At 40.4% G+C, this 23772-nt stretch overlaps 1 protein-coding gene across 33 annotated transcripts in view; it reads left to right on the top strand.

The window, feature by feature from the left end:
• rims2a (regulating synaptic membrane exocytosis 2a) overlaps positions 1-23772 on the top strand; it is a 122293-nt gene that overhangs the window by 31988 nt on the left and 66533 nt on the right. For 30 of the 33 annotated variants that reach the window (XM_088307880.1, XM_088307865.1, XM_088307862.1 and 27 more), the window contains one exon: positions 7771-8060. In XM_088307880.1, the coding sequence (XP_088164006.1) occupies positions 7771-8060 (290 nt within the window). Of the gene's footprint in view, positions 1-7770; positions 8061-11804; positions 12553-23772 lie in introns of those variants that run through there. The other 3 variants (XM_088307875.1, XM_088307883.1, XM_088307877.1) reach the window with 1 other exon arrangement.

Below are 23772 nucleotides of genomic sequence, written 5' to 3'. Positions count from 1 at the left end.
CACATGCAGTGCATCAATCACACTACAGTGTCATGGAAACATTTTGCTCTTGAAAATGCCCCCAAAGCCTAATTTTATTATTATTTAAAAAAAACAAAAAAAACACTAACAATAACACATTTGTCTTAAAACACCGTGGTGTTTACTTTTATATGCGGATAGGTATGCCCTGTACAATTTATGCCTGGGGAGTCAGTATACAATTTTAGTTCTTTAAATTCATTATTCATTAACTGAACAAACACCGTAAAGTGACTGCGGTTCCCCCAGCTGTGGCAATAATTTTCTCTGGCGTGTATTAGCTCCTATCCTTATTGATGATTGCAGCTCAATCTGGGTGCGGTCCAGCCCAGGATGTTCTGAGATGGGCTCCACTCCCTGAACAATGAGTTTTTTAATGAGTAGTTCAGCTCATCTCAGTGCAGGTAAAGGAAAGATACGGCAAGGCAATATGATACCTATGACAGCTCATTTAATGGCCCATCAATATTGCAGTATATGCCATCTCCACTCTTTACCTCACTTCTTTGTTCCTTAATTATTTTGGGGCTTTTACAAAGATGTCTCTCATCAAATTTGTCCATCACTACTGTATGTGGTACCTATTCTATAAAATACTAACTCTCCTTTAATTTGCTTAATACATAACTCATGATGCCCTTTTAAGGAAAGTTGTAATTTTACAAAAGACAAGGTCATTGACACAATCCTTGATTACAGTATACACAAGTCACTGGTAAGTATCAGAATCATTTTTTACTGGCCAAGTTTGTTGAAAACCCACTGGGAATTTGTTCCCGGTAGTTTTCGCCTCTCCAGTATTACAGCAAACAATCCACTATAACAATATATGCATTTAAGACATAAACATGCATGTGCGGAGGGTCATTAAGCATTGTAAAGTGACGCTTAGTGAGGTTGTAGTGAACAATGACAGTTTTGCAAATGATGCAGAGTCGTTGCCATAGTGACATGTCAGTTTGTCGGCAAGTCTGCCTGAAATATAATTTTTATAAATCATAATTTCTTTCAAGAAAACATTCATCAGTCTTGCCAATAAAAAAGCCATTCAAAAAGGCAAAGAATACTCTAATTCCTCATAGGGATAACTAAATATCATTGATTTGATTTGACACAGAGACTGGCTCTAAATGTGAGCACATATTGACTAGCTTCAGCAATACTGCTGATTCACTCTGAGTTCATGTAAAGTAATGTTGTCGTGCAGTTCATTGGCCACAAGGAGCTGCTCACTGCTTTTCATTGCTTCTCGTGCTGAAAATGTCATTTACATTCACATGAGGAATGCAGATATAAGAGACAAAACCTGTCTTTCAGAACCACATTAGCAATATTTATGCAGCTCTTGAAAAGATGCTTTAGCTTAACATAACCTGAACAATAGTGGAGAATGTGTAAGTCATATGTATGTCGTTGTTCTGTGCCTCAGGAAGTCTTCTATAGCTCATTTGTAGGGTATACAGTCTATATTGTCGCTGTTGGTTATGTGGTATTGCTAGCGTTTTTAGCTTTCTATTTTTAGCTGCAGGTTCAATGACTATGAAATGTGCAAACACAAGGAGAAATGGCCCTGCCTGAGGGCTGCAACCCCCCCCAACCCCCTTCCTGCACTCAGCCATGAAGAGTTAATATGAAGGGGAGTTTGTGTAAGTGTATGCGTGTGTGTGTGTTAGCGTGTACGTGTGTGTGTGTGTGCGCTCTTGTTTAAATTATATATCAGGACATTTTTATGATATATTGGCGGGTCTTTATATGTCACATATGCTTGAACTTTTTGTGTATACATGAGTCTCAAAATTCACAAAAACATGAAATGGCAATATGTGTGAGCTTATGGTCTCAATAATTCACAAAAACTTGACAATGTCCTCACTTGTTGCAATTTTGTCATAAATCAAAAAAAAAATAATAGACAGATGTGTTCCTGTTTTTTTTTCATGCTTAAATTTTTTTTTCGGGAGCCTGTAGGACCACGGGAAAGGCACGTACCCATTTGTCACATTTTTGTCATGCGTCTCGAAAAGTCCTGAAAACACATATGCGTGTGTGCGCGTGTGCGTACGTGCCCATGTGTCTATGTACAGTCAGGTCCATTAGTGTCCAGGCAGTGACGCCATTACCATATGTTTGCTTTTCTGCACCATCACAATGAATATGAATAAAATGTATTTTACCATTAAATAAAAAATATATATATTGAATAAAGAATCTAGGAAGTAAATAGCAATTTACATACCCTCATGGAAAAAAATGTTGGTACCCCAGTCAAGTATTTGTATAGGCCTTAATCACAGAAAAGTCTCAAAGGTTTTTACGAAGCCACAGTTGACAAATATCAGCGACATCTCCTGATCTGGTCAAAGAAATACTTGTAAATGAGCAAAGTAATGATAAATCCAAACGTAATTAAAGCTAACCAATTAAAATCAAACAATGCTTTTGAACTGTGGTTAAAAATAATTATTTGAAAGAAACACTTGATATTTTATTGCACAACCTTTTGAGGCAATCCCTGCAATCAAACAATTTTTTGGATTGCACCTCTCATTCTGACCCGCTCTTCATGAGCAGACTGTTCCACTTGTCTCATGTTTGAAAGGTGTGTTCTCGGGACAGCATGATTCAGCTCCTTCCAAAGATGTTCAATAGAATTTAGGTCAGTGCTCATAGAATACCACTTCACAATAGTCCACAATTTTGCTCTTAGCTGTGTGTTTTACTTTAGTAAGATTCAAGTTACTTTTCTTACATTAACAGAGGGGTACCAACAATTTTGTCCCCATGTGTGAATGTCATCCCCATTTTCAAAGGATCAGTTGGGGCTAGTAAAACAAAGAGGGGGATTAAGATGGGGTATTCGAAGCTACCTGGCACCTTGTGGAAATAGTACTTGCCACCCTATGTGAGAAATCAATTGTCTAGGAAAGATGAGTTGATTTTGACTAACTACATCCATTTTGGATCCCCTATAGAGAACCTGTCTGATAAAAAGAAGTCAGCCATACGATCTCAAAATGCTGCAACAAAATGCCGTTATATATTTATTTATTTATTTATTTATTTATTCATTTCAAAGTTAAAATTCTTTATATTTACAATTTTATATTTATAATGTATATTGGTGTACCTTGCATAACTGCACAAACTCATATATATGGCAAATTCAGTGACGCATATAACAGGCACATGGCTGGCTGGTCGATATGTCAATCAAGTGACAAATTTCCCAGCGCATGCTAGACAGGAATCTACTTTATTTTAGCTTATTCGCTGAACGCCAGCGCTGTGTAGCAACAGTGTTGTATTTATGAATGAATATATACTGATTTGCCTGCTTGCGTCTCGCTCAAACACACCAAAATCACGTTAGACCATGTGTGCCTCAAATTAGACCTGCTTTTTTTTAAATCTAGTCAACAGGATGCTCAGTGAACGGTCGCATGTCTACCAAATTCACAGACATACCATACTAAACTATTGTCCTTGCACGAAAATAACAATGTGCCAGCTTTTACGCCAAGCGCAGATTGCTTTCTGTCACCAAATTATTAGGTACATTTGGGGCGAGGCTGATTTGTGCGCTGGCCCGTCCAGATGCAGGCAACAAGGCTCCAAACGCGCTAGACTAGACTAGCATTGGCATGAAAAAGTTAACCCCATTTTTTGCAATGAGTGCACGGATACCAGTCTACCAAATCAGGGCCCCATTTGTTTTTGTAATGTGAACGAGTCCCTAATAAAATCAAATTTAAGAAAAAAAATCCAAATTGCAAGTGTGCGCCGCTGTGTAAACATAGGAATCCTCAATCCTGTTTCTCGAGGGCCGGTGTCCTGCTTGTTTTCCCCTTTCTCCTTGCTGCAACAACCTGTTTTTCTTTTCATAAATTATATTACTTTTTTTTACCAAACATATTTAACTGTTAATACTATAAATACTGGTGGCAAAACTAACATTTAAAATATTCTAAACGCTAGCGATGTGTCAGTGCTACTAAAATTGCTGAACCACAATTTTAGCTCTTCAATCACTGCTGCCCAACAGATTAAATTGTTTTTAGACACATTGCTACATTTGAGTTAATGTTCTCACTTATACTCTTCAGTTTCTTCATGCTTTGCAATAAGTAGAATGTCGTTCATCAGCGAAGAAAACTGGCCAGTGTAGCTGGTGGGTGTTAGCCAATGACTAATGTTTGACTGAAGAGCTCTCACCATGACCTCGGTTAAAGATGCAGTCATGGCCTCACTGACTACACTCCATTGGGACGCATAAAGGACAATTTGTAGCCTCTCAGCTTCCATAGTGTCAGTACTGTTATAGCCTATATGTAACATTGATAGCTAGCCATAAATGCCTCATGTGTCAATATCACATAGGCCGCTACATGATGGCTGCAAGTGCATGTGTCTGAATTGAAAATATAACTGTAATAGTTCATCATTGTTGATAGCTACATGAAACAAATAGTTTATCCCTGCTTGAGGTCAGGCTGCTATATTCACACAAATGATAGGGGTAAATCACTCATTGTACAAAAATAAAATCAGAAATCGTAACTTGTGAATGAATCAACATATATTGTTGCTGTACTTGCAGACACAATTTGATGATTACAGGAAATACTTTGGGAAGACCACTGCACATTAAATAGAGTTGCTATCTGTATCACTGATGCCAATTCAGCATCAAAACATGGGCAGCTCTGACAGCGGGAGAGGCAGCATTCAAGTCCTGCTGGCGCTAATAACAGTAATGCACTGACTCAGCACTGAGACTTTTAAGATGGGCAGTTTTGTTGCCTGCGTGTGTCTGCGCGTGTGTAGGCGGCGGGTGGAGCTTTGGTTGTTGGTTAGTCCGCTGGCCGCATGGCCTGTCAGTAGTGATGGTGAGATGAAGACTCATGAGGCTTTGAACCTTTTCAGGCAAGTGGTTTGGGGAATGTCTCATTGCACGAAACCACCTTCTGGCCTTGCATACAAGTACAGGCAGCTGTTGTGTCTTCATGTGTGACCCATTCCGACATCGGTTTTGACTGTGTGTAAATTGGACTTATGAAGGTAGAGGAGAATGAAAATGCTTGTGTAACTAAGAAAAGGGCCTTGAAGATGCATGCTTATCTCACTTGAAGAATGATGTACAGAACGGGGTAGATTCGGTTAATTTTTAATTAAAAAAAATAATAGCCTTTCAACCAGTTTTGGTTTGAGTCGATTACATTTCTCGGACACAACTTCCCCAGCCTTTGAAAATACACTTTAATGTGGCGCGGATGATGCAGGCGTCCACAAATAAGCCAGAGCCAACCTCTATGAATTTCTGCCTCTCCAGCAAATGAATAATGTTGGATTTACCTTATTCAGAGTGATCAATTCAGAATGTCCCAACAGAGGAGACATGTTTCTCTTCCAAGCTGGCTCCATCCTCTTAACATCTAGATCTAATCTCCAAATCTCTTAAATTACTCTCCACAAAACTCTACATTTTAATGTCTAAGCCTGAGGGGTTTATATTGTCAAAACAATTCAAACTACTTCCCGAATCAGTCACATGGTGCAGCTGGGCGGCAGGGCTTCAGACGTCATCATCACCCTCCCTCCAATGGAACAAGCCCCGATACGCGCTTCACCCCCTCCCCTACTTGGCACACGCTCCGAAGCCTCAATACGGAACGGACCATCACTACCTGTCAGTCATTTGCCTTTCTCCTCATCTTGTCAGACACACTTCAAAATAAGTTAGCGTAGGCTAGATATGGTCACCTGTACCCGCCTTTGGTGACGTACAGTCACATTAGCCACACAAGAAGGTACTGGGACTTGTGTGTGTGCGTGCGTGTGTGTGCTTGAACATAGTGAACAGGGCTGCTGTCTGCTCTTGGATTTGTGAGGCTAATGTGGTGAGCTGGCTGCTGCAGCTGCAAATTAGAGCAGATAAAGGCACGTCATCACAAAGCAGTAATAACCTTCTATGGAGCGCTTAACAAAAGGAACATGTTTCTATTATTTTCCATTTATCATAGCAAAGTACCTGAACTGCAATTGCATTATGTGCCACCCCTAAATACTTTGCCTTCAGTAAGTCATGTGCGCAATCAGTGTTCATGCGGGCGCTTTGCTGATGCCGTACGTGAACGATGTCCAACTTAGTAAATGGGTTTGCTTCATGCCTAGCTATCCCAAGCCACATGAAAATCAAATTTGAGCTATGCTGAAGTACAGAAGACTCACAGACTAAACAAGTCAAAACAGTCATAAAAAAACAAACTTTTTTGTTATGTAAATGGCTGCTGTATGTGTCAAATTCATGTTTCAACTCATCAAGAAAAATTGACAATTCTTGATTTCTTTTTTGTGTCTTTGTGGGGTGAATCAATTTAAAAAAATAGTCAGTCACATATGCCTCAGTCGTTGACATTTTGGATTTGAAAAGATTTTCACCCATCAACATTGGTATGCCTTTGTTTTGTGAGCTGAGTGTACGTTCATTCACAGATCATTCCATTACATTTTTCACACCATTAATGTACTGTACAACTCATGCTGGTCTTTTGAAAAATGTTTTTAGAAAGGTGAAAGTACAACAGAAAAAAAAAAGAGATGATGTGGTTACACAAGTGTGAACAAACTTTTATAACTGGGCTGCCTGCGTCCAGATAAACCAATATGTTAAGTAGTGGTGAGCACACAGCTCATATCATTTTAAAGTGACTCTGATTAACCCCAAATAAAGTTTAGCTGTTCAAGGAGACTTTTCCTGACTTTGTTGGAGTCACAGCATACAGCGCAAGACGCAATCCAGTCCTCAAAGAACTTCCGCATCATCAGAATAACCTCATTGTTTAAAAGTATCAGTCGGGAGAAGGGTACACAATAAATTCCAAGGCATTTGATATACCGTGGAATAGAATGATGGCACCAAGTTGAGAAAATATGGCACCGCTGTTGAACTAAGTGATGAAAAGATGAGAACAAAACTGGTCTGCCAAGAATCCGACAGCAACATTGAAGGAGTTGCAGGAATTTCTGGCAGGTACTGGCGGTTTAGTGCATGTGACAATCTCCCGTCTTCTCAGTACGTCTGGGCCATGGGAACGGGTGGCAATACGGGAAGCCTTTTTCTTACGAAGAAAAATATATAAGCTCCGCTACATTTTGCAAAAACACGCTTGACGAAACCAAGGTGGTACTTTTTGGCCCTAATTAAATGGCTATATTTGGTGCAAGCACAACACGGGTCATCGCCATAAGAACACTACACCTACAGTGAAGGATGGTGGTGGCAGAATCATGCTTTGGGGCTGTTTCCTTCAGATGGAACTAGGGCATGAGTCAAAATGGATGAAATTAAGCACAGTTCCAAATACCAGTAACTTCGGGTTTCTGTTAGAAAGAAAAAATGCAAGGCAAATCCCACGAGAACGTCTTAACTTTATTTGGGGTTAATCAGAAGCACTCGAAATCGTGTATGCTGACTCCCGTTTAACATGAATTTGAATTTGACTGGCAAATCCTAAACAAAACCGCATGCCACGTAATAAGAGAATGTGCAACTTGTGCAACCACATTATCTCATTTGTTTATTTCTACTAAATATTTTTTTTTTCGATTAAGTTGTACAGGAAAAAAAGTATTATTTAGTATTTTTTACATTGCACAAACCTGACATTTGAACATGGATGTGTAGCGTTTTTAATCACCTCTGTCCATTACTTGCCACACCCCTAACATTTATCCTCTTCCTTCCTACAGGTGATGTGGGTATGCAACTTGTGCCGAAAACAACAAGAAATCCTCACCAAATCGGGGGCATGGTTTTATGGCTCGGTGCCTGGTCAGGTGCGGGCTGTATTTGAAGGCGGGCCGCAAGGGAAGAAAGCCAAACTGCAGGACCCTTCTCTATACCCTTACCAGGGAGCCTCAGGGGACTTGACACCAACGTCAGAGAGAAGCAGACGTCACGGCGGGCTCCTACCCAGACAGGCGTCCCTCGACAACGGCTCGCTGAGGTACTCTGGACATGGCGATGCACCCATAGACAGGTTAGTTTTGGAATACAATGACCTATAAATACAATATGCATGTGAAAGTATATGCTCTTTAGATCAGTTAAATAGTTGTTTTTATTAGATGTGTTCAAAATGATTAATCCTACACAACAGAGGTGCATCATGAAGGTGTCTGGCTTAAAAAAAAACAGAAGACTCTTAATACTATATAGGTTGGTGCAGAGCAGTGACTCAAGCTGTGCCTCCTTGCCAGCCAGTCAAGATGCCACATATAAGACGGCTTGCACATTGAGCTCATGGGGCCTGTAAAGGAGACACAGACACAGATACTGTATTTCTCAGCAATTCGTCGACACCCATCCGCCCACTCCAACATACCAGAAAAAATACGTAGGAAAACAGCTATGATGAACTGTTGGTACATGGAGGGTGAATGTTTTCTGACTTTTTTTTTCTTCAGAGAACTCATACGTTTTTCTGTTTTATCTACGGATAGGTCGATTATCGGCCGGACCGATTAACGGCGCCGATATTTGGCATAAATGATGCATATTGGCATTGGCCTTTTTTAAAAATGTGATGGCCGATAATAAATCAATTTAATATTGTGCTAACTTCAACAAACCATATTACTTTATATCTGTGATTTGAAATTTTGTAGAACTTTATTGACTGTTGAAAACTATAAGGAGCTATTGTTTAAGATTCTATTGACCTTTTAAGACTTGCCGATGACCCTGGGAGCTCCCTGAACTTTTTGTTAGAATTTTCCAACAAAAATGTATATTGTAAAAAAAATAAAAATACTACTAATAATAATAATCATAATAATAATGTTTTTTTTTTTAATTTTAATTAATATTATTATTTTTACAGAAAATTATTATTGGCTCCAAATATTGGTTAATGACCTCCTTGACTACTTGTAATTGGTATCGGCCCTGAAAAAAAATAATATATCTGTCTATTTATATGTTTGACCAGCTTCACAATGCTTTAGGGTTTCAACTTAATCCCATTTATTTAGGCTAAAAGTGAGAACGGCAGTAATGACTGATAAAAAAAAACTGAATGTTTACTAGATTCATTTTAGAGGAACACTGACTACTTGCATGGACTCTTTAATTTAATTTCATAATATTGTTACCATGTAAGGCTGCTTGTGTCCACATGGTGGCTCCTTCCTCTTTCTTCTCCTAAAGTTGTTAATTTTCTCGCCACTTCTTCACAAAGCGTTCCCCTCCCTTGCTCATCATCCATGTTTGTTGTCTGGTATTAGTTGAACTTCAGACCCTAGAGGCGTAAGAATCTCCCGGAACGTTTTTCTTTTTTTTAATGTTTTATAATCTCTATGCTCTGTGCTTCCATAATATTATGCATCTTGTGTACAAATGTATCATTATTTTTGTTTTTTTTTTTTTTTTTTGCCTGTCTTCAAAATATGATGAAAGTGCAATGTGCTGGTTAACGTGATTTATCTTTCCACACAATGGATGTCTGCTCTCAGGTAGTTTGGACTTCTACACCTATTGTTTCGACGCTTTCCGTTCTCATTGCAGTGCAGGAAATTTGTCGTTGTTACAGCAGACAATTAAGCAGAAGTTGTGGACAACATGTAATAATGTCAACTAAATATTTGGAGAGATACTAGACCCTTTACGTGCCCCTTTGACCCTGACATTGTCCTTGGCTGCCTGCAGTTGTGTGATTTGGTTCTATGTGTGTGGTCTGCAACTCAAAATATATATACATTTAATTTCCCTTGGATGGTTGGATGGGAATCTAATTAGTATAATACCCTTATAGTAAGTAAAATGTAGGGCCCAAACAATAATATTATTATGCCAATTATAATTGGTAGAAAATAAAATATTTTAAGACATAGAATGAATAAAGTATCTTGTGTTTTGAGTCCCTTAAAGCATGCAACAAAAAATATATGAATTACAGACAGGCATCTGATTATTTTACAATATTGACCTTCCTTTCGTATTGGTTTAACTTTACAAAAGAGATGAATTTTCTTGTTCAACATGAGTAAAGCATGAACTGATGTAATTAGCTTTAGATTTATGCCTTTGTATGCATTACATAAACATCATTATCCATACCGCTTCTCCTCACAAGGGTCGCGGGGGGTTCTGGAGCCTATCCCAGATATCTTCAGGCTTTAGGCGAGGTACACCCTGAACTGTTTGCCAGCCAATCGCAGGGCACACATAGACAAACAACCATCCGCTCTCACAATCACACCTACGGGGAAATTTAGTCAGTGGGTTCTTTATTTCTTATTTAGCTTTTTAAAGAAAAAAACGACACACCACATTTTTCTCGTAGCTTATTTTCTTCTCTGTTTTAGTATAAGTTGTGTCATTTCAATAAACCTGCGGATGTAAAAGTTGTAACTCTTTGACTGATTTTTAGTGAAGTGTTCAGTTGTTAAATGTCACAACATGAGACTCCGTAGGAAGTGTTCAAGCAACACCATAGTTTTAATTACAGGCATGTCTATTCTGAAGAATCTTTACGCAGTGAATCCATCACCCTTGTCACGATCTACTGTATGTTATTCATAAACAGTATGGGAAAAATGGATTTTGACAACATGGTACCTTTAAATTATAATACACCTCTCTATCGTGAAAACATTAACTTTGTAGAGGATATTGTATGTGCTGTTTGGAATTTAACTATACTGTATCTGCAAATTCCAGTAATTTATTGTAAGAATAGTGAGCGAGTGTTCCAATTGGCTAATTTTTGTGGAGGATACTGATTGCCCTTTTGTTTTAGACTTATTAGGGAACTGATTGAACTAATGTGAAAGTCTTTCAGGGGGGGTTAGTGCATTGCAATACCATAGCAGTTCAATCAATGTCTCTTACATTACAGAATGAAAAAACATGGGGTTTTGGATGTAGTGCAACATTGAAGTGAAATGATGAAATGATGTACGCTGGTATCCTGAGGTGTGCTTCTGTGTGGAGGCAGACAGCGGGAAGAAGGGAACTTGATGAGTGTATCATAAACATAGACATATAGTGCGATGATGTGATTTTTTTAAGTTACAAACCCTTCACTTCTTTTTATTTATTTATTTTTTATTAAGATTTGCTGTGCAGGTTGTGAGCCAAGATTAGAAAAGAGGAGACTCACAATCAGCAATGAACGCTAAGCCGTTTTATTAGTATAAGTAGACGGAGAAGCATGTCAAGACATTTACACTTGGACTAAACCTGACATTACTCACTAGACCAGGCCTCTTATAGGCACGCAGGTCAGACACACTTGTTGAGACTTCCAACTCAGCTCAACTTTATTAATAGAGCATTTTAACAACAACCATGGCTGATTCAATGTCCTGTGCAAAAGATTGAACATAAAACACAGACTGTTGAGCAATTACACTTTTTAAAACATCTTTAAATTCAGATGAATTCGGTTTTAACACAATACAATGTTATTTTCTTGATTAAAAACACGTACAATAATCATGATCGTTTTAAGGGGCTAAAACGGATGAATAGATTTTCACTTTATTTCAAAAGCGAATACGGATCTGATATGGTGTCTTAATAGCTTGAACATGCAATGACGGGGCGGTTGATTAATAACGCTTTAGACTCGATGGGATGGAATCCCTCGTCTCCTGCGTCCCCCCTCACGACCCCTCCCCCACCCACCGCGTATGTATGCGCTTGTGTCGTGAACACACATAGTCCCACTTGAGAGGCGTTGCTTCAGGACGCCACCGCATTGTACTGATGAGCTGCCAGTGTGACCCCAGTCGCGGAAAAACCCCTGACGACAGCGTCGCCTGTGTGATGTTTTGCGATGTATCTGCTGCTGTGCGCCTCTGCCAGAGCGCGCAGGATGAGCGAGATGACAAAGAGTGGGTTGCATCCCAGTGCAGCAGCGTGCGTGTGCTAGCGAGACGGCGTTCCTCGACAAAAATATGACTTGGATGTGAGGCAGCAGCAGATGCATTGTCGGGGGAGATGCAGCTCCCGGTCGCCGTGTAGGATGTTTCCCCACCTCAGCCTTCCTGCGGGCGGACTCTCGCCTATCGCAGTCCCGCGTGAGGACGCTCGTGTCACGACCAGGAGAAGAAACGACGCCTTTCGAGTACCTGCAACGCTCACTTCCTGCAAGACCGAAGAATTATGACCAAAGGATCCCGTCCGGAATGCGTCTCATCTAAGGACACATTTGTCGAGGAGCTGCTGGGGAAATATGGAACTTGATCGGCGTCGTCGCGTTTAATGCGCCCCCGGAGACACTAGTCAACACAAACCGAGGAAAATGTGAGACGGAGGCTTTGGGATGTATTGTGGGTGAGGATAAAAAACTGCAAAGAGGAGATCTGCTGTCGAACACAAAAGAAAGAAAGCAGGAGGGCGAAAATGCAGTTTGAGACATTGCGTCAGTTCTGTAGCTCGGTTCTATCCCATTTTAATGGGGCTTTCTCGGCACCTCAGAACATCTTGCAGACTGAGCTGCTGGAGCAGGCGCTGAGCAACATAGGGTGAGTGCTTCCTAAGCGAAGACGTGCTCCTAATTTATGAGGAAGGGCTTCCCCGTTTCTGTGTCAAAGCAGTATTGGTGGTGGGAGGATTGTTACGTTTATTGATTAGCAGCCATGCCCGCGTAGTAACAGCCGCCGGCAGAGAAGTGAGCTCGCCGCCGCCGCCGCTGCTGCTGCAGCTGCAGATCTTTCCTGCCAGTTAATATCAGCCATCCTTCTCTGGTGCGCTATACTTGTGGGCGGGCACGTGCGTGCGCTGATTGTAAATGTACGTGCACGTGTGAGTGTGCGCTCGTATCACATACTAACCAGTTTGTGGGTTGCTAGTTGCGACGTATTGCGCTTAATTGTCCCTGCGTGTGCGTGCTTGCTCGCTCCTGCGCGCCACTGCTGCAGCGTGTGTGTGCGCGCGCTTCACAGTCGACGTGGTGTGCTGCCAGTGCCAGAGAGGAGAACGTGGGGGAATTGATGACCGGTAGTTTAACTTCAGCCCAGGAAACAAGCACCCTATAGACCACAGACCCACAAAGCCACGTCCACCCACACACTCAAATGCATGACATTGTTTCTCGTTCCAGAGTGTAAGTGGAGCACACTGACACGCGTACAAGTCCACCAGATTTAAAAAAGGCATTCATCATTAGCTGTAAGCAACCACATAAATGTTGTTCTTGGAAATGAAGCATATTATGGATCTGTATTAAATAAACTCGGTTGCTTTTAATCAAATTGCAACCTGCTCTGGCGTGATTTGACAGACTTGGTACTCAGACATGTTAAATGTTTGCCATGCAGCTCGAACTGTGGTTCTCACCTTTTTTTCAGTGATGTACATTCGAAATACTTTTTTCAACCAAGTACTCAGAGCAAAGCATTTTTGGGTAAAACAACAAAAATAACAAGACTTAAAACACGCCATCACTGTCTGATTTATTAAACTTCAGAACCTTTCAAACTTCATTATTTGGAACTAGTCCACAAAAAATAATCAAAATAAAGTGTCCTCTTTAGGATCATAGAAGAGATCTGCCACTTCAAATCTGAATTAAACATTATCTTCAACTTCAAATTTTGCAGACTCTGGTTTGGCTTTCTTTTGCACTTGTGCCTGAGTTTTTCAGAAGGCTTAAGCTATAACCACAACTCCATTATTTGCGTCTTCAAGTGATTGACAGGTAACAAAAGATGGCATGTGACAAGTTGGGTCGAACAATTCTAATATGGGGGAGTATCTAGGCTTTTAAAATAATAAAATTGAATAATCTAATGACTATAAAATGTTTATATTTTCCTGAAACATTTAATTAATTCAATAATTATTTTTAAAGGATTTTTCCATGTTTATTTGTTTGATTTAAAATTTTGTGTATCCCCTGGAGTTCCCTCAAGTACAGTTGAGAACAACTGAGCTAGAAGACTGACTGCTTGTGTGGTGTGTCAAGAGAAGTTGAATCTGGCTTTGATGCACTGGAGCATGTATATGATTAGTCTGCTAAATAATTGTTTCACTCGCCGAGATGCCTCTGGTCATTTAGCCCGACTGCCATGATAGACACATTATGCTGATGGTGGAAGGGATTCGAGAATGCAAATAAGTCACTTTTCTTTCGCTTATTCTTCATCACCACAATGTGATTTTGCTGCATAGTAGTGAGTGTTCTTAACAGGTTACTGTCAGTTCAAGCCGAGGTGTCTGTTTTCATTCTTTTTTTGGGCCTTTCTTGCCCATACCATGCATGCCTGCTAATGGGCTGCATGCTTTTAGATTCTTCTTTTATGTATAATGCATGTGCGTGTCAGCTGAGGTCCTAATGGGGAGAGGGGATCTGTTCTTAGAAGGCCTCAATGCTTCTGAATTGAGTGCTCCCTACATTTAACACACAAACACACACATACATATGAACACACGCACATCTTCAGCGACGCAACTATATTTCTTTTTACATATACTGGGCAGGGGTTGGCTATGGTGACGGGCGGCTGCTATTGGCCGCGATGGCCTGGACCGGCCCGGAAATACACTGGCCGTTCTGAAAATGTCAAATATTTTCCAGAAATTCCCAATGACCACCACACTCTTGCTGTTGACACATTTATAAATGAAATTCAATGACATCCACCACACATGTCCGCAAAGCACCGAATTTGTCTGCCTGTGCCACAATCAAATACACCACCTGTGCCACAAGTTACACGTGTTAAATAACGCAAAAGTCAATTCTGTTGCATTTGTATTCTTAATTTTCATTCTGAAACGTCACCTTCATTGCTTTATCATATTAATCTATTTTATCATGTTTATTTTATCTTATCGGTTATTTTTGCAAGTCTTGGGACTCACTGGACTAACCTGGGATCTTGAGGATTGCATTTCGTGATATGTCATATGATAATATGTCCTTGGATGTTTGCATCCTTGCATTTTAAGGAGAGGAAAATTCTTTGAATCCTTGAAAGCTCACCTTTAAATATAATTTGAAAGGAAAATGAGAAAATATATAAGAAAGTAAAACTGTGGGGAAGTACAAAAAATATATACTATTATCCATCCACTATCCAAGTTACTTATCCACATGGAAATCATGTCATTTTATAAAACCCCACAATTTCTATTCGTCTGACCTCTGAAATGCGTGAAAGAGGCTCATTTAAGGTGCTGGTAAACTACGCCCATGTTTGGACTTCCTATATGGAGCGGTTTGCGTGTTGCTTAAAACGTCTCATCAGTGTTACGTTTGAGTGTATGTGTGTCAATGTATGCTTCAAAGTAAACTCTAGTACAACTGAGTGTGCACCCTTAGTCGCGCTACTGAAATTGTAAGGGAAGTAGGAATGGTGTGGTGTCCTGTTTGTTTATTAAACTGAGGTGGAAATGAAGGAATAACTGTAGAGAGAAATGTGCTCTGCAGGGTTGGAGAAGTGTGAAATTGCTAACGCGCACAGCTTGGAGGGATCATTGCTTTGCATGTACCACTGGTGGAGCACTATTTGATCATTTATGCTCACCCTATCAAGTGTGTGTGCAATTACAACACAGTTCATGCACCCAACAGTGTTTGTCTCGAATCATCCTTGTCCTGTTGCAAAAGTTGAATAGAAACAACAGGATCTTGAACGTGTCTGGAACAGATTTAGATTTAGTTGTCACTCCATCAACAGTGAAAACAGGTCAGGTTTTCTTAGCCTTTTTCTGTTACGTGACATTTCATCCAGTTACACTCTGCTCACACTCAGGCCCTCTCTGCACCCCTCAACCCCATGGTGTTGTACCTGGGTGTTGGCAACACTCAGCTGCTGTAATTAAACCAGCCTTTTATTGGCTTTGTCCTCGCCAAGGGAGATGTATGCAGGAAGAAAGGAGGCCCCGGTTTATTGCCTGGGCATCTAAGAGAGGAGTTTTGAAGATTGGACACTGGAGAGGGAAAAAAGAAATGGCTAAAGAGAGCAATAAAGTCAAGAAGAAAGCGAAAATAAAAATGATAGCAGTGCAGAAGAAAGTGAAAGTGAGTCCTTCCAGTTCTTCAGCTTTTATAAAACAGAATCAGAAACAAAGTGAGACAGAAAGAATGCACAAGGTTACTCGCTTAAACAGTACCATATAGAATGCAAAGGATCCCGCTGATGCCGTTGACCCTCGGTTTGCTTTGCAGGATGCTAAACCCGTTGATCTGCAAGGGCCGTGAAATTGCCTTTGGCAAAAGTGGTTGCAGGTTGCCTCAAGGCAGTCTCACATTGTCCCACTATATGTACATTATGTATCGCTCTTTCTGCCTGGCTCATTCTAGGCAGTGAAACAGGATGAGCAAGGCATACAAAGGCAGCAACAATTGAATAGATACATTTCAACAGAAATATTGGCCCTTGCCAAGCTCTGACATCTGGATCCTTTTCATGCCCATGGAGCAGAACTGATTACTTCAAAGGTTGAATAGGCGTCCGTGCATGCATTTGAATGTGTGTGTGACCCTTGACCTTAAAATATCATTTATAGTTGAGTGACAGTCGCTCTGGAGTTCACACAGTGAAACACTATTTCAATTTCAGCATCGAGGTTACTTCATCATAGTTTTGCCCCTCGTCTTATGGCGACACACAAGTGACATAAATGTGTGTTTCTCTGTTTATGTTTGGGACAGTGCATGTGGTTGGCCATGCGTCTGCAGTCCAGGACCTACCAGATCTATTGCTTTCTTAAATTGATGCTTTTTTGTGCTCACACAGATGTCTGGTGCAATTTGTTTTCAAATAGCCAGAAGAGAGAAGATTAACTGCGTGGATAGTGCTTTTCCTTCAACCATATGCCCCAATGTGTGATGTTATTTGTCATTGTCAGGAACCATTTAGTAGTTTGAAGAGAGTCTAAATTTGCCTGACTTTGCTGTTATTGCCTTCTGTCAGTGTAGGGCCTTTGTGGAAGGGTAGCTTGCTACAAAATGATTTCACAAATCCTCTTGGAGGAACATTGGGCGTTGTCCTATGTTGCTTCTTAACCTTAACATTCCAACGTCCTTTTTTTTTAGTTTTAAATGTATTGAATGAGTTTTTTTAGACACATGTACGGTAGTGTATATACAGTACATCCACAGAATGTGACATAATTAGTGTGACACAATTGAGCATAAATCAGATTAATAGACAATATACATACAAAATAACAATGCTCAGTGTATTGGTATTTTGTCTCATGTAGTTGAATAACAGACAAATAGCATAAACCAGTTTTGGGATGCATTGCAATTTATTGACTGTGTCAGTGTTTTTGCAGAATGGATGCACCTTTTTAAATGTAATTCTGACCATGTTTCAATTAATAGTGAGTCTTATTATTTTGGAAGGGCAGAATATCGCGATGCATCGTTTTTTTTTTTTTTTAATGTAAAGTGTTTAGTGCACTTGACCCTTTTTTACCGGTCGGTCCCCCGCCCTCCGGCCTCAATATGGGTAGCCTTCCGGCCACGACCCTCCAGCCTTATTCATAAAAATTGCCCGCCCCCAGTGTTATGGGGATTGTGGTATTGCGCCCCCCCAACCCCCCTTGTTGTGGTTTGTCCCAGTAGCAGGTGGGTAGCGCGACTTACGTGATGTCAGAATAAGGAAACACAGGCACGCTTGAACGCACACTGCTGTCTCACGTCTCTTCATACACAAACATATGGTAGTGGCGCTTTTGACGCGTTCTGAGGCATTTTCTGAGTTGAACATTTGGCCGCCTTGCAAACACATCAGATGCAAGAGGGACGATTCGTGGGCCGGACTAAAATCCACTTCCTTGGTTAATAAAACCTTGTTTTAAAATTTACCTCCCGCCTACAAAATGTGCGTCCGGTCAGGACGGACCGTTCCGCCCCCAAGACGGACTGCCCAGGCGTGGTTTAGTACTTTAAATGAGAAATTCAGCTATTTTATTCACCTCAACTAGGAGATGCAAAATGGTCCTGATATAATTAGGTACATTATATTAAACTATTCCTCATATTGTTGCATTATTATGGTTATCTCCCTGCATTGTTTCATGAATGGCTACGAGCCTGCTTTTCACGTAATCCTGTCACCGTGCAGCAAATCCAAACCCATTTCATGCTCTAATTTATTACATTACCAAAAATACACTTCAAGAAGCCATGTGATAACAGAATCATGAAAAAGCTTAATCGAACATCTGCGTCTATCCAGCCCACTGCTGTCGTCATCCATCTCTTCCCTAGCTTGTTCTCAAATCCTCTTTTGTCGCACTGATGGTATTTCACAAGCTCAATGAGATTAATTATCAGCATATTTTGCAAACACTGCACCGTGTGCGGGTCCCCTGTCTGCTGGAACGTGTACAATTAGCTCAGTTCATTTGGGTTGCAAATGAGTCGGCCCTCGCGATACTTGGCGGTCTCGTGGGCCTCTTCTGCCATGCAGCGGGGAAGAGAACTCAGTATAGGATTGTTCAAAAGCCTCCTACCTACTCTAGCAGGCAGATGCTGAGTAAACAGAGAATGAGATGCTGCACTGAATCCACCTATTCTGCCTTGATTCTTTTTGTCTGTCTGCTGGATTGCATTAATGAAGCAACATGTTATATTTGCGTAATCCCCGGTATTTACTAGTTCATTAGGTTTTAGGATAATAGCAGTGCTGGGCACTTGACCCTTTTTTGACGGTCATTTCCCCCTCCTCCGGCCGCGATCTTGGTACCGTTCCGGCCTTGACCTTGCGGCCTTATTCATAAAAATTGTTGGCCCCCGACCACGTCAACCAAACATCATCCTGTCAACGTTGTCTGCTTCGTTACATTTTTGCATATTCGCATGCACGAGAAACTAAAGGATCAAGACGGATCAGATCATTTTGGGTCATATTCTCCCGTGAGCTCAAGTCAGAAAAGGTGCACTGCTGGGGATGCTTTTGATTTTGCAGATCCTCCCATCGACTTGACTTTTGCACCTTCATTATGCCGAGGACTTTAGTGTCTTTCCTTCCTGCATGCTCCAGAGGCTGTAGTAAGTCTGGCGCCCTATGATGGTGAAACATCATATTGAACGTTTTGAGCCATTTCAGTTGCTCCAATGGCCGACTTGGCTGACTTGTGTTGATACGCGCCGGTGCACACCTGGCCCATATACACTCACCGACTGCCCAACGGCCGTAATATATCCTAACCACATTACGCTCCTGGACGAACATTCTGCGCATTATCCTGCGCTTGTTGCCTCGTTTTCGCTTGGGAGGAATATTTCTACATGCGGATGGGGCCTTGGATATTGAAAACGTTGATCAGAAATTAGTACAGTCATCATAATGAGTTTGATTTGAAATCATTTGTTTTAATTTGAAGGGCTCACGTGTGGCACGATGCAAACATGGTTTCTGGTCAACTTCAACAACACTCACTCACTTTTCTACTGATGCACAAACGTGTTAAATCACAATAAATATATTCTGATTACATTACTTTTGTTGGATTTATTAAAAGCAGAATGCTTCATAAGAGTAGCTGCTGACGATTAGTATAACTTCTGGATACACGATGCAAGTTCATTTTACATTCAAATCGTGACATTTTTTCCAAATGGATCTCTATGGAATTCAGATCTCATGAAAACTGCAAACCTTCAGACTAGAATGACGTTAGCATGGTGATTGGGTCTGAAGTCTCGACGAGGAATCGGCTCACCCTGCAAGTGTGCATGACAGATGCATTAAAAAAAATAACTTCCGCCAGATTGGGAGATTTTGACCATTAGTTTTTAATCTCACTGCTGCACAGATGATAAATGTTTTCTGATGCCTAAAGATAAGCAGCATTTTAGTAAATAATCTCTCAGTGTCCTTCGTTTAAAGCATATGTCACAGATGCTGCCCGATACAATTACAATTAAGCCACACCATTTGGATGCCCTTTGTTCTGACTCTGAGGTTTGGACATGGCCTCATCGATTGAGACGTTGACTTGTCAGTGCCACTGAGCCCAGGTGAAAAAGTCCCTTTGCTGAGCACACAAGTCCCAGCAAACAGCTTTTTCATTCGATGAAGAGGTGAGGAGAAACCCTGGCACGTATCTGACATTGTCGATGGGAAAAAAGATATTTATCACTGTATCCGAGTAAGAATATTTTTTTTCTATTTCGCATTATTAGTCCAAAACTATTTTTCTTGCGATTTGTACTATAGATTTGTGCAACAATCTCATCTTTCGTCCCCCATTGAGTCAATTTCTATATGCATATATTCAATATGCAAATAGAACAGCCAAGGTTGAAAAAACTGAACCAAAGAAATATATTTGAGAAATACGTGATTATAGCGTGACGTCATCAGCATGTAAACGTGGTGGCTATGTTGGCAGGAAGCGACGTTCCCAGTCAATCAATCAACATCTATTGTCCCCCATTTGTTTTAAATATTTCATTAAGATTTACAGTAATGGCAATATACTGTATATTTGTAAAAGATTCATTTCCCAGCCTTATGATGTACTGTACATTAATAGTTGGCTGTAATTCCACTTTTCAATCACAGCTTTCTTGGCCTGAAAGATAAATGTTCTGAGCATTAACAAGATTAGGTGGGCATGTCAAAAATGTCTTCAGAATGTTAAGTGAGTGAGAAGGTTTAGTGTTTAATCCCAGATGATGGGTTCATTCTCCATTTGGAAGCAGACATGGTGAGTGAGGTTTTAGGAGACAGCTGCACCCCAACCCCACATGGAGAGCTGTTTAACCTGCAGCCCGTCATCATCTGTCAGCAATGATTGTACAAACAAAGGAGCACTTCTCACCTTGATCAGACCTCCATATCCCCACTTCCCGCTGATAAGATCTCACTTTGTGGAGCTCATCTGCTCCTACATTCTCCCAGCCACCTTGCGTAGTCCTTGCTTAGGGATTGGTGTGATGAGGCCAGCCCAGCCGAGCCACACAGTTCAGCCCCGGAGATGTTATTTTGGTCGGCAAGAATTATTGACTCAGCCCTCAGCTTTTTCATTACCTACCCACTTGTATCGCCTGAGAGCCATACAGCGTCCCTGCTTCTGATTTCAAATGCAGCTTGCTCATTGATATGAAAACTGCATACTTGGCAAATGCAAAAGATTTGGCGCATGCCTGTGTTAGTGTGGGCCTGTGTGTGAGTGAGGAAGGACATTTGGTGCATTTTTAAAAAAAAAAACATTTTAATTTTTTTTTTAGTATCAGAGAACAGAACATCAATTTATAGTTTGTTACAATATAGAGTTACTCAGTAACACCAAAAAGAGCATAACTGCCAAGCACAGGTATATGACAAAGACACAGGCATGAAAGCAGAGTCTCTTGGTAAATTGTGCATGTTCAGACAGGAAAGTCATATGTAAAATTAATGACTTTCAGTGGCACTAATTAACTGTGCACAAGAGGCTAAAGCAAATCCATTTGACTGTTCGATATGATTCTGCCGTCTATGCAGTCTGCTGGTATACGGTCTGGTGGGAAATACAGTCTACTGGCCACTTACTTAAAGTGGCTGCAACCGATAAATCTGAGAGTAACTAATGGACTATTTAAGTGACGGATTTTTATCTTGCATGGGACAAAAGTGTGTTATGGCAACAAAGTAAACATTTGGGGCAGTCGTTATAACAACCGTTGTTTGAGGGAACGTTACATACTTTACTTTTGTCAGACCATAATTCTTTAGACATGTACTGTATAACATGCTTTAAAAACATATTTCCTTGTTGTACACCTCAGAATGGTGAAACGTAACAATTTTGATGGTGATTTCTAGTCTCATCAACTCAGTTGTTCCACATCCACGTACATTTTGAATGAAATGTTGTTGTAGTGCGTATTTACAATTTATATTATTAAAAAAAATATATAAAATTTCAGAATTATGATTTCTTTCTGGACATGTATGGCAGTAGTACCTGGTTTTGTTACTGACATGTGAGTCACTTCACTTGCTAGCGAGTTGTTTTACCTTACAAAAGAAGAAAACAAAAATATTGTAGGAAATGTCATTGACCTCAACTTGGACAGGTGCATAGATGATGTCACATTCTTTATTGCTTTCCATTGTCAAATCATACAAGCCGGTGATGATGTTATTAATGATTCGAGAATTAAGATGAATTGGATGCAGTGTGGAATTGCTACATTATCAAATGATTTTTTCCATCAACCCAAAGCAGTCAGAAGAGAAAATGTTAACAATGCCTCTGAATTTTTCAAACCGTGTTTAAACCTATTTTCCTTACCTCAGCTTTTTGATAAAATTGTATCCAAATTTACATCATGTGATCTAGCCGCCAAACCCCTGTTTTTGCAGCAGTTAATACTGTCACAATCTTGAAGTAGACATTACTGTTAGCGCCCATGGATATTTATTGAAGTACCACAGTGGTTCTCCTATGTTGGCCACAATTGGCTGTGTAGTTTTGGGGCAGTTGTTTGAAAAGTAGGAGGAACAAAAGCAGTAGTGAGTGTGTGGGCCGTTTTGTTTTCCAGGCTAAACAAGGTATGGTTGTATGACAGTGAGCCAACACATATCCAGACACTGAAACTGTCATTGCTTAATTTATTTTAAATGATTTTGTTTTAATTACTGATCTTAAAAAAAAAAATCAAATGAAATACCTGCATGTTGTCCAGATGTTGGATGTGTTTTCCTTTAACCTCGAGGATGCCTGATATGTTATGGTGAGGTCAAGTCACACGCCATTTCCAATTGCTTGTACCTCCTCATACAGTTTATTTAATAACACAGTACTTAATGTTGCCAATCTTTGCTGAGTGATTTTTGATTACTTGCAGGTGTGGCTTGTCTGTGGATTTTTCTTTCACCGGTAGGGGTGCGCTATAGTCGAGAAAATACGCTCATAAAATAATGTTTTTCCCCCAAAAAAGAGTTTATATACAGGTGTACCTCATAGTCCGGAAAATACAGTATATGCTGTTTGCTCTTTTAACCTTTATCAGTCGAGATGAACAGTAAGCAGCTGTGTAATAGTTCTGACTCGTATCTAATCTTGATGGCATAGTCTATTGGGGCTTGGCCTACATAGAAAGCTAGCCGTGTCTCTTCTTAAAAAGGACACCTAACAGGCAGTGCAGTGCAGAGCAGAGACTTTGTTAACCATACACAGTACAAACAAGGTGCTGGTTGGTGTCTGTAGGGAAGGGAGGGATGCGTTACCAGAGATGTGCTGTCAGAGCAGGCAGGGAAGGCAAAGCCTCCCTGTCCCCAAACTCCTGCATGTGAAGAGAACAAAAATAGTAATGATTGCAGTAAACCCGATTCCAGTTTTAGTTATCTGCCGCGTGCTTTACAGTGATTTTCTTTTTCAATCCAATGTCAATGGTTCTATCATTAAAATGAATAAAATAAAAATTAAAAAAAAGAATAAAGAAGAATAAAAAATAATTTTTATATCACCAATGTGTGCATTTTATGAGAGATGTAAAGCACATCGCGTGGCCACACTACAAGAATGACACCGACCAGACCCTGTCCGGGCCGTCAAAATTCTGTCCATTGCTGCAGGTCTGTCAGGGAGGCGGTACAAAGAGCTGTCAATGTTGACGCAGGCATTATGTGCATGTATGTTTCTTCTCTCCTCAGAACAGAAAAAACAAAGGAAAAAAAAGAGACGATGGAGCCACTATAATATGTTAGTGTAGCACAAGACACCGTGTTACATTAAACACTCATGGTAACCTGTGCATGCTAACTACAGCTAGCTTTCAGACTCAA

Source organism: Idiotropiscis lumnitzeri, chromosome 10 (assembly GCF_059441095.1).
Source record: "Idiotropiscis lumnitzeri isolate Australia: NSW breed Sydney's pygmy pipehorse chromosome 10, RoL_Ilum_1.0, whole genome shotgun sequence".
Classification (NCBI taxonomy): Eukaryota; Metazoa; Chordata; class Actinopteri; order Syngnathiformes; family Syngnathidae; genus Idiotropiscis; species Idiotropiscis lumnitzeri.
Note: the sequence above shows the minus strand (reverse complement) of the source record. Positions and strands in the feature narration are given on the sequence as shown.